The sequence below is a fragment of the Cryptotermes secundus genome, unplaced genomic scaffold (genome assembly GCF_002891405.2).
Source record: "Cryptotermes secundus unplaced genomic scaffold, Csec_1.0 scaffold2380, whole genome shotgun sequence".
In the NCBI taxonomy this organism is placed as follows: domain Eukaryota; kingdom Metazoa; phylum Arthropoda; class Insecta; order Blattodea; family Kalotermitidae; genus Cryptotermes; species Cryptotermes secundus.
In genome coordinates this window covers 640,191-651,707 of record NW_019718033.1, presented here as the reverse complement: position 1 = coordinate 651,707, position 11,517 = coordinate 640,191, and the positions used below count along the sequence as shown (strand labels likewise).

Sequence of the window (11,517 nt, the reverse complement as noted above, 5' to 3'; positions counted from 1 at the left end):
CAGAGCAGACGTAGAGCGGCTCAAGTGGTAGCTAAACCTGAAGGCAGCTCAGCTTAAACTTTGCGGTGGTAAAGCTTACGACCGTCAAGTGACTAAGCTATCATAATATGAGATATGTAAGATAGGCATGCTATGCTTTGCAAAGCCTGAACTGACAGAAGACTAGAGGAAGAATTTTCAGTAACTTGTTATATGTGCGATAAGTACACTTGACAAAGGCGAGGCGAAACCTACTCATAAGAGACAACCCCATCCTCTCGTCAGATAAGATGTTACATAAAGACTTTGGCCTCAAGGGTTGGTGTGTTGGTTTCCAATGGCTGCAATTTGGATCATTTAACCCATTTTGCTTTTTCCTTCCCAATTAATTTATTTTAATTTAATTCGCTTAGTGGGGGTGGAGTTCAACTGGGTCCACTCGGCACGGCGGCCACTGATTGGCCTATTGTAGCCTGCCCCGGGTGATTATGATGATGGAGAATTGGTGGAATGAAGATTGGCAGGGGAAACCGAAGTACTCGGAGAAAACCCGCCCCAGCACCACTTTGTCCACTACAAATCCCACTTGACCAGACCCGGGATCGAACCCGGGCAAACGCGGTGGGAAGCCATCGACTAACCGCTTGAGCTATGGCGCGGCCAAAATCACAACTAAAACAAGTAAAGAAATACTCCATGGCCACAAGGGTTCAGTTGCAATCTCCTGTCATTCATCTCGATGGGCTTAGCGGCAAGAAAATTGATTTGCGGTAAACCGCCAATAGTAAACTAACTTTGACTTCGGCTTATGAGCTGTTGCCGTGAGAAGCTGGTAGCTGAGGCCGGGGACTGTTCGGGAACGTTGATTTTGGACTCTAGTGTGTGCTTTTGTATGTTTGTATTAATGACCTGTAATGGATAGCCTCGCGCTGCAATACATTCGGTCTCCAATCCAAAACCCGTCTATAGTCATAGTCATAAAGACGATGCCGCAAGAACAGCCACCAAGGAAAGGAACGGGGATGCACCGTTAGGCTATTCGGGACGAACAGCCTTAAGGAGGGAGCAGTGTGACATGTTGGACCCTACCTCCCCAGCGAAACGTAGCGCTCGCGTAATAGGCGAGACGTCACCCCGCCACTCTCGCCGCGGTGACGTCACGAGCGGAGCCGAAGAGAGCCGAGCGGAGCCGAAGATAGCCGAGCCCCCGTAACCTGGTAACTATTCAATGCGAGTCAACAGCGGTGACGTAACAGGATGACGTGGCACTCATTACGCAACAAGCAAGCACTGCGGCTATATAAGCGGACTCCACATCAGCTACGACATAGTTGAAACATAGCAGCCTGCGAGTGTGCGATAACTAAGAAGTCAGCGAGCGGAAGACTTATTGTGTGCTTTCCAGACATAGTGAGTGCTGTAGTACAGTTATACTCGGAGTGTGTATTTCAGGGAGACTTGTATAGCTCCCACGTTATTAGTACGTGAAGACAAGTGAAGACGGTGTTAAGAGATTTTGTTCTACGGTTTGTAAAGTGTGGAAACCCGTAACATTGTGATAATTAAGTGTAGCCGTTATTTGTAGATTGTTAAATAAACCAATTAACCATCTCTACGGCGTCTTCGGTAACGTAAACACGTTACACTGGTGTCAGAAGTGGGATTTGAACTTACACACGTGATCAACGAGATTCTTACTCAAAACACGTGATAATTTGGTGTCAGAATTTTTACGAACTTAAACACGCCACAAATTGAATTATTGTGCATCGAATATTTTACTGCTACAAAATGGAGAAACAAGACTTGCAACGAATAATGGAAATGCTGAAAGAGTTAAAGGTTGACAAAGAAGAGATGGAGGAAAAGAGTAGGAAAGAGAAAGAAGAAATGGAGGAAAATAGGAAGAAAGACAAAGAAGATTTGATGGCCAAATTAGACTCCTATCAAGAAAAGGCGGAGATCGGCCTCAGCGAATTACTGGCCAGATTAGAGGACGTCAGACAGACCGACCGAAGAGAACTGAAGGAGATGATGGACGTCAACCAAGCCCGGACAGATGGAAAGCATCAGGAGCTTACAGAAAGAACGGGAAAAACACAACGGGAACTGGAGTCAGTGGAAGTGTGCCTCTGCGCGAGGACAGATAAACTCCAGGAAGAACTAACGAAAACTAAACGCGAATTCCAGGCCCGTTTGGAAGGAGTACAGACGAGGACCGAGCGGGGAATCGCGGTCAGCGCGAGCACAGCTCAGCCACCGACATTCTACGGGAATTCGACGTGGAGCGTGTTCCGGCGACAATTCGAGACCGTAGCAGACCACAACCAATGGACGGATAAGGAAAAATCAACGTACCTAATTACGGCCCTGAAGGGTCGGGCGGCGGAAATACTACCCGGCATTCCGGCAAATACAACTTACGAGGAAACTCTTCAGGCTCTAGAGGACCGTTTCGGGGACCAACACTTTGCAGCTGCTTACCACTGCCAGTTAAGAACAAGGACGCAGAAACCTACAGAGTCCCTGCAAGATTTTGCCACTGCCATTGAACTGCTCGCCCTTCGTGCCTACCCCAATCTACCTGCAAACCACGTTGGAAGAGAGGCAGGAAAAGCGTTCGTATACGGCATACGAGATGCCGATATTAAGATCCAGCTGCTGCTGGGAGGGGAGAAGACGGTAAACGAGGCCCTCCGACAAGCGCTAGAGCTGCAGGCGGTACTGGTAGCAGCCAGACCTCACGGAGATAGCACAAAGTTCCGATCGTTCCCCACCCAACGAGGAGATGACAATAGACAGCACCAGGACCGAAAAGAAGGACCTCCAAGAAATAAAAGGGAATCGCCGGGGAAATCAGAATGGCGACCCAGAGACAACAGGGAAACAAACTGGAGAAAGGACCAACCGTCGGGAAACGAGCGACGGCCGGCGGAGATGGGCGAACGCCGGCATATGCGTTAAGGCCCCCACACTACGCACTCACCGACATGACGGAGAAAGCCAACACCAGTCTGGTCACCCAGGGATGGGTCGGTGATAAGCCGTGTCAGGTGACAGTGGATACTGGAGCATACGTCACGGTGGTAAGACCGGATATCGCCGCCGGATGGCCTGAAAGACAGCCAAATCCAGATTTCTCGCTACAGACCGTGTCTGGAGGATCCCTGCCCATACTGAAAGAAGTTCTGTTGACCCTTACCCTAGGGCGCCAACCTATTACGATGTGGGTTTTCGTCGCGAATATCACCGATGAGCTCATCCTGGGACTGGACATACTACGCGCCTATGATGCTTCAGTGGATATAGGGCGCCAAACTCTTCGTCTGGCGGAAGAAGAAGTATCGCTATGGAGTCCTGGGGCAGGACCCCGTCCTTCTAACTTAGTAGTGGCAAAAGACCATGTGATACCCGCACGGAGCGAGGGAATAGTGATGGCTAAAATGAAGAATCGTCTGGGAGTAGAGAACGGTTTAGTAGAACCAAGCCCCCAGGCCCACCCTCCTGAAGGAATTTACGTGGCCAGGACCCTAGTTCAGGACTGTCAAGAAGTACCAGTGAGGGTCATGAATGTTACCCAAAAGGACCAAAAGCTCAGGAGAGGATCTCCTCTGGCGCACTGTGAGCCAGTAACACTCGTGGCTTTGCCCGAGATGGGGCAGCCACCAGCACCAGGTCTAACACCGAAATTAGCGGACGTGACCACAGCGGCCAAGCCACACCTAAGCCCCGGAGAATTTCAAGAGTTAGAGGATCTCGTGTCCGAGTACGCGGATATCTTCGCACAAGACAACGAAGATTATGGAAGAACAAACAGAGTTTATCACCGCATAGACACGGGAGAAGCCCGACCAATTCGACAGCCACCGAGGAGAGTACCCCTGGCAAAACAAGCAGAAGTGAAGGAAATGCTTGACAACATGCGAGGACAGGGTGTTATAGAAGAATCGGACAGCCCTTGGTCGTCCCCGGTCGTTCTGGTCAGGAAAAAGAATGGGGAGCTCCGTTTCTGTGTGGACTACAGAAAGCTGAACGACGTCACCAAGAAGGATTGCTTTCCGCTACCCCGCATTGACGACACCCTGGACACGCTGGCCGGAGCCAAATGGTTTTCAACTCTCGATTTAAAGAGTGGCTATTGGCAAGTCGACGTACACCCAGACGACAAAGAGAAAACAGCGTTTTCGACAGGACAAGGGCTATGGCAGTTCACAGTCATGCCCTTTGGCCTCTGCAATGCCCCGGCAACCTTCGAACGGCTAATGGAGACAGTCCTACGAGGGCTCACGTACGATTCATGCCTTGTGTATTTGGATGACGTGATCGTAATAGGCCGCACATTCCAAGAGCACATGCTCAACTTACGGAAAGTGTTCGAGAGGTTCAGGGAAGCCCGTCTGAAACTTAACCCGGAAAAGTGTAAACTCCTGCAGGAAGAGGTCCGATACCTCGGGCATATTGTATCACCAGAAGGGGTATCCACCGACCCGGAGAAGTTGAAAGCCGTGCGAGAATGGCCGACCCCGAAGGATAAACATGAAGTTAGAAGCTTTCTGGGACTATGCGCGTATTACAGGCGATTTATTTCAGGGTTTTCCAACATTGCGAAGCCACTAACGAAACTAACGGAAGAGAAACGAACCTTCCAGTGGACTCCAGAAGTGGAGGCCGCTTTTCAAACGCTAAAGGGTGCCCTATGTGCTGCCCCTATTCTTGCCTACCCACAGCCAGGAGAGAAATTCATTGTGGACACAGATGCAAGTAATGTCGGAATTGGAGGAGTTCTCTCTCAAATCCAGGACGGAAAAGAGCGTGTCATAGCTTACTTCAGCAAGACGCTAAACAAAGCAGAGAGAAACTACTGTGTCACCCGTCGAGAACTACTTGCCATAGTGAGGACACTGGAACATTTCCACAAATACCTCTACGGACAACAGTTCCATCTGCGAACGGACCACTCTGCGCTTACCTGGCTTATGAGTTTCAAGAACTTAGAGGGACAAACTGCGCGCTGGATACAGCGTCTACAGGAGTACAACTTCACTTCGGAGCATCGTCAGGGCCGAAAACATAACAACGCCGACGCCCTTTCTAGACGACCCTGCAAAGAGCAATGTGCGCACTGCCACAAAGTTGAGACGCGGGCAGAGGTAAAGCAAATACGCGTTATTGGAACCCTACCGGCAGCCGGCTGGGACCCTGTTACCCTAAGAGAGGAACAGCTAAAAGACCCGGACATAGGACCCATTCTACAGGAAGTAGAGAACGGCCAACGACCGGAATGGCAGGACATCGCGGATCGGAGTCCCACGTACAAAAGCTACTGGGCCCAGTGGAAATCGCTCGCTGTGAGAAACGGCGTACTAGAGCGTGACTGGGAATCCGTCACCGGAAGACGTCAAGTAGCCCAGGTAATTATTCCTCGGAGCAGGGTGAAGGACGTTCTGAGCGAACTGCACGGTGGACCGTCAGGAGGTCACTTCGGTGTCAACAAAACTCTGAATAAGGTTCGACAGAGATTCTACTGGCTCCAAGCAAGGACCGATGTTGAGAAATGGTGTCGACAGTGTGACACATGTGCAGCCAGTCGGGGACCGCGGACCAGGAATCGTGGGCAAATGCACCAGTATAATGTCGGTGCTCCCTTCGAGAGAGTAGCCATTGATATCGCAGGGCCCTTCCCACGAAGCGACCAAGGAAACCGATACTTACTGATCGCTATGGACTACTTCACCAAGTGGCCGGAAGTGTACGCCATCCCGAATCAGGAGGCTTCAACAATAGCGGAAGTTCTGGTTGCCAACTTCTTCTGCCGCTTCGGCATACCTCGAGAGTTGCACAGTGACCAAGGCCGTAACTTCGAGTCTCATCTACTGAAAGAAGTTTTGCAACGCCTGGGAGTGAGCAAGACGCGCACCACACCCCTGCACCCACAGTCGGATGGCATGGTGGAACGCTACGTCAAGACCATCGAGGAGCACTTGCGGAAGGTCGTCTCATCGCACCAAAGGGACTGGGATGAGAGGTTACCCCTCTTTCTCCTAGCTTACAGGGCATCCACTCACGACACTACGGGCCTGACGCCTGCTGGTCTAGTGTTCGGACGAGAACTACGGCTACCCTGCGACCTGCTGTTTGGAGTACCCCCAGACAAAGAACAACCCACAACCGATTATGCAGCAGACTTAGTGGATCATCTGCACGACATCCACAATTATGCCCGGCAACACCTGAAGCTTGCCAGTGACCGGATGAAAACTCGGTACGATAAACTGGCCAACTCCGCAGGTTACGACGAAGGCGACAGAGTCTGGCTCTATCGCCCAACCCGCAGAAAAGGGAAATCGCCGAAACTACAAGCATCATGGGAAGGTCCTTACAAAGTAGTGACCCGGATAAATGACGTGGTTTACCGAATCCGAAAGACCCCTAGGTCGAGGATGTTAGTTGTGCACCTCGACCGGCTTGCGCCTTATCATGGAGCTGCTCGAGACGAGCAACCATAAAAAGGGGGAAGATGTAGCGGTTGGAAAGCAGAACAACGGGGAGAAGAGGAACAGTAGAAGGACATAAAGACGATGCCGCAAGAACAGCCACCAAGGAAAAGGAACGGGGATGCACCGTTAGGCTATTCGGGACGAACAGCCTTAAGGAGGGAGCAGTGTGACATGTTGGACCCTACCTCCCCAGCGAAACGTAGCGCTCGCGTAATAGGCGAGACGTCACCCCGCCACTGTCGCCGCGGTGACGTCACGAGCGGAGCCGAAGAGAGCCGAGCGGAGCCGAAGATAGCCGAGCCCCCGTAACCTGGTAACTATTCAATGCGAGTCAACAGCGGTGACGTAACAGGATGACGTGGCACTCATTACGCAACAAGCAAGCACTGCGGCTATATAAGCGGACTCCACATCAGCTACGACATAGTTGAAACATAGCAGCCTGCGAGTGTGCGATAACTAAGAAGTCAGCGAGCGGAAGACTTATTGTGTGCTTTCCAGACATAGTGATTGCTGTAGTACATTTGTACTCGGAGTGTGTATTTCAGGGAGACTTGTATAGCTCCCACGTTATTAGTACGTGAAGATAAGTGAAGACTGTGTCAAGAGATTTTGTTCTACGGTTTGTAAAGTGTGGAAACCCGTAACATTGTGATAATTAAGTGTAGCCGTTATTTGTAGATTGTTAAATAAACCAATTAACCATCTCTACGGCGTCTTCGGTAACGTAAACACGTTACAATATCTTAAAGTAGTCCCTGACCACTCATTTTCCAATTTCCCGACTAAACATTCACGAATTAACTAATATTCATTCATATCACCACGCAATTACGTGAATATCCGAAGCGGAATCATTAAATAAACATTTAGTATAAATCAACACTTGATTATTTGGCTGGGAAGTGCATTTCGTGCAAAACGGAATATTTGTAGTGAAGCTGGTGGACGTCTATAGTGAAGTATCACCCCTTCGAAGTAAGAGTTCTATATTTGGAAATCCTTTACACTTTAAATGCGATAATTAAATTTTTTCTTAATATAAGTATAAGTGAAGCTGTCCCTGTAACAGGCCGTGAAGGCCCATAAGGTTGTGAGACGTCGAGGCTCCCACATCATCTCTAGAAAATTGGCTCACAGATGGCGGGGAAGTTGTCAGCCTTAAGAGCCGACCGAGCTTTACTCCCCAGGAAGATTCCTGGTACTCATTTCTGTTAGAGGCTGAGTTGACCACAAGGCCACAGTGCGACTGAAGGGATTAGGTAAATTAAAAAATACACCTCATCGGAACTCGAACCTACCCCCTTCCAGCTTGTAGCATTGTGCCTCAACCAAGTATGCTACCGCGTGCCCCCCAGTTTATTCCCAATAGAAGCAAGAATGGTATAACTTTGAGAGAAAATTCCTGTCATATTACCTTCAGGGATAATTCACAGCAGAACTCCTAGAGGATTGATTGATATCTAAATACGCCTGCGATTTGAAAATTATAAATATGAAACATGTAACTGCTGAAATTTTCTAGATAACTAAATGTACAAGATGAATTTCCGGCTCTGGTAAATGGTAAAGGAGCATAAACGAATGTTTCACTTACCTATCTCATATATATACAGAAGATGAGGTTTTAACTCTACAAACTTGATGTCTTCTTACAGAAAAATGAACCTGAGGGTAACTAACAGATTAAAATATTCAATAATTACGGTAATATCCTCCCTGGAACCTACAAAACGAAACTGAAAAAGGAAACTTCGGCTGATTTCATATGGCAGAGTATCCCCGTAACAGTCTGCTTGATGTATCGTGTAAGTGTACCTCTTCAGTCGTGCTGTGAACCTGGCAGTTGTCTTCTAGTACATAGATCGTTCTATCGAAAATTAAATTTGTGTTGTTTTTTTTTGGGGGGGGGGTTTGCTCTGTGTTAAAAATGTGTTTTTAAACTAATATGCCATGGACAAAAGGACAAACCTGAGTGTAAAACAAAATGAGAATTGATTTAAAAAAAGAATAAGAACATTTGGATTTAACGAACCTTCGACAATATCGGGTATCCCTCCCCAAAATTATCCCTCCAAATCGGAGATACACTGTGCGTAGAATAGGAAAGAAATTACCTGGTAATAGCCAGGTCTATTAACGTATTCCTTTTGTGTTCCATCCAACAGTAAAATATAGCAGGGTTTTAGAAAGAAAGGGTTTGTAATGTATGGAATCCAACTGGTAGATTATCTGGCAAAAAGACCTAGGAGTAGATGAAGGAATAACATTAAAATAGATCTTAAACTAGTGTGACATGATCGGAGCTGGATTCATCTCATTTGGATTATAAATAGGTGGTGGTCTCTTGTGCACGAAGAAATGAATCTTCAAATAAGATCTAAAAGTTTGTGACGGTGGTAAATTGTTACAATTAATATGTTGTTGGACATTATCCATCATCTTGTCTGTTCTTAAAAGACCGTCCTGTTTCTCTTTCAAAACACAACGTTTCGGGGACTGGATTCTGTCCCCATCTTCAGGTAAAACTTACTCAGTCGGGTCTAATAGACAGAGCTGGCCCCTATCTCCGGACACCTATGCCGGTTTCAGAAGGGGTTCATAAAACAAGCACAACACAAACCATCTGTGAGGGCTAAGAAACAGTGAAGCTATCACATATGAGGCCTTGAACCAGAGAAGTATCTTGAATGAAATACTCAGCAATACTCCTTGTGGTACCAACACATGAAACAAATAGTTACCCACTCCAACTACACTTGACGGCGCTGTAGTCTCTTGACTTCTGCTGTCATGACAGGGGTTCAGATGGGAGAGATATCCAAACTGGGTTGAGTGACTGGATGGTCCAGCAGAGACATATGGGCTGTTTCCTTGTATTTCCTGTATGTGGTGTTGGGTTCGATCTGCAAGACCTTCGCTTCATTCCAACGAATTTTGCGGTCTTCCTCGTAGGCATGTTGGGCTTATTTAGATTTTTCCAGCAAACCCTGTGTCATGTTATATTTGTGCTCCTTAATGCGTACTTCTAGGAGTCTGCTAGTTTCACCGGTGTAACATCTGCCGCAGTCGCAAGGGATGCTATACACACACTGCTTCGTTTTCTGGGCATCTCTACTGGGTCCAGTTTTCATTAATGTGCCCCGGAGTGTATGTTTCGTTTTGAAGATTGTTCTGAGCTGAAAACGGTTCCCGATGCGTCTGAATTTCCCGGCGATACCCTTGACATAAGGAATGACTACAGTGCCCCGGTATGTTCTGTCTGAAGAGGGACGATTTCTTGTCGATGGCATCAATACAGAGTCCACGAATTCTTTAGGATATTCACTGAGCATCAGGTAATGGCTTATGTTTCAGATTTCTCTACTAAAATCCTTCTGGTTCTGACATATGACCTTCGCTCTGTTGACCAAACTATGAACAACTCCCCTTTTTATGTGTTGTGGGTGACTGGACTTGAAGTGAAGATGACCAGTATGAGTAGGCTTTCGGTACACTTTAGTGGTCAGTTTTGGACCCCGTTGGATAATGTCCAACAACATATTAATTGTAATAAATGAATCTTCAGCTCCCATAAAACGCAGGGAATATCTTCAATAACTGAGGGAATGTAAGTTTTACGGAACAGTGTTGCTCCATGGAGGCACTTAGCTCCATATTATTGCACTTTTCGCAATCTTGTGTAACAGAACAGATAGCAACAGCAAAACACTCACCTAATTACAAAGATCGAATCATGAGGTACTGAAATCAGTGCTCGAGTCAGTATTTTGAATGATGAAAGGTAAAGCCAGGATGTTGCCCACAACGGGTTAATGGCGGGACGGGTCCGAAACCAAAATCATTTTATATAAATACGACAAAGCTTGAATATAACAATACTTTTTTTCAAGTTTGAATCTGGAGTGAGATAAATCCTAGATCCTAACCGTGTAGGATCATCCTATGGAATCTTGCCTGACAGAATACGAAAATATTATCGGAACCAGAGACGAATACCATTTAAATCCCATAAAATGTGTGAATTTGGTCGAATATGGATGATACAAAACATGAAAAATAATTACAGTCCATAGCTCGCTACCACAAATGCGGGCGAAGAGGAATGCATATAGGATATTGGTGGGAAAGCCAGAAGGAAAGAGACCAATGGGAAGACGAAGGCGTAGGTGGGTGGACTGTATTAAAATGGATCTTAGAGAGATAGGATGGGATAGTAGGGACAGGATTGATATGGCTCAGGATAGGGACCGTTTGATTCTTGTGAACACGGTAATAAACCATCGGGTTCCATAAAATGCTGGGAAGTTCTTGAGTGGCTGCTCAACTGGCGGCTTCTCAAGAAGGGCTCAGCCCCGTGAGTGAGTGAGTTTGCAAACACTAGCATAAAAGTAAGAAGTTATTTATATTTATTCATCTGGCTTTTGCTTAGTAACGCTACCAGTAGCTCAAGTGGTGTAGCATCGAACGGTAGGGTGATTAGTGAGTATTGAATTTTATAAGTTATAAAGGAAACGGGGCGTGGTTCAGTTCTTTATACTAATCCGACATTGACCTGGAGGGAATATAAACACCACCAAAAACTGTCACCATGGCCTGTCTCTGGACCAAGATCTACACCCGCGAGCTGGCGAATGGCAAGCAGGATTGCTACCCACTTGACCGCATTGTTCGGTAGTAAGGAATTACATTAGGAGGACATAAAGTTTGTGAAATGAAGAATAGTTTTATTTCTTAGTGATCTGAAATAATTATCCAATCCCTTGACTTTCTGAGTTGCCGTAAACACTGCCTGAGTCACAAAATATTAGAAAGTCAATGTTAGAACTTGAATATTCTTGAATATGATGGTTCTATCGATAAATTCTAATAAGTTGTTTTTTATCCAAGGGTCCCCAGTCGTCCTTGTGGATTAACATTTCTGACATAACAAAAATACTTTGGTCTTTCTTATGTTTATCCCACAAACCTAATTCATTCGAAATATCTCGTTGTTAAGATAATACCTCCATCTTCTTGTGGCCGATTTCCGTACTGTTGA

General features: G+C 46.8%; 1 protein-coding gene across 1 annotated transcript; it reads left to right on the top strand.

Annotated features, from left to right (window-relative positions):
* The first annotated feature begins 1,905 nt into the window (after window positions 1-1,905).
* LOC111865134 lies at window positions 1,906-9,863 on the top strand. Its single transcript, XM_023852933.1, has 3 exons — window positions 1,906-2,574; window positions 3,129-3,854; window positions 9,834-9,863. Exons 1-3 carry the CDS (start codon window positions 1,906-1,908, stop codon window positions 9,861-9,863), a joined length of 1,425 nt encoding a protein of 474 aa, XP_023708701.1.
* The last annotated feature ends 1,654 nt before the right edge of the window (window positions 9,864-11,517 follow it).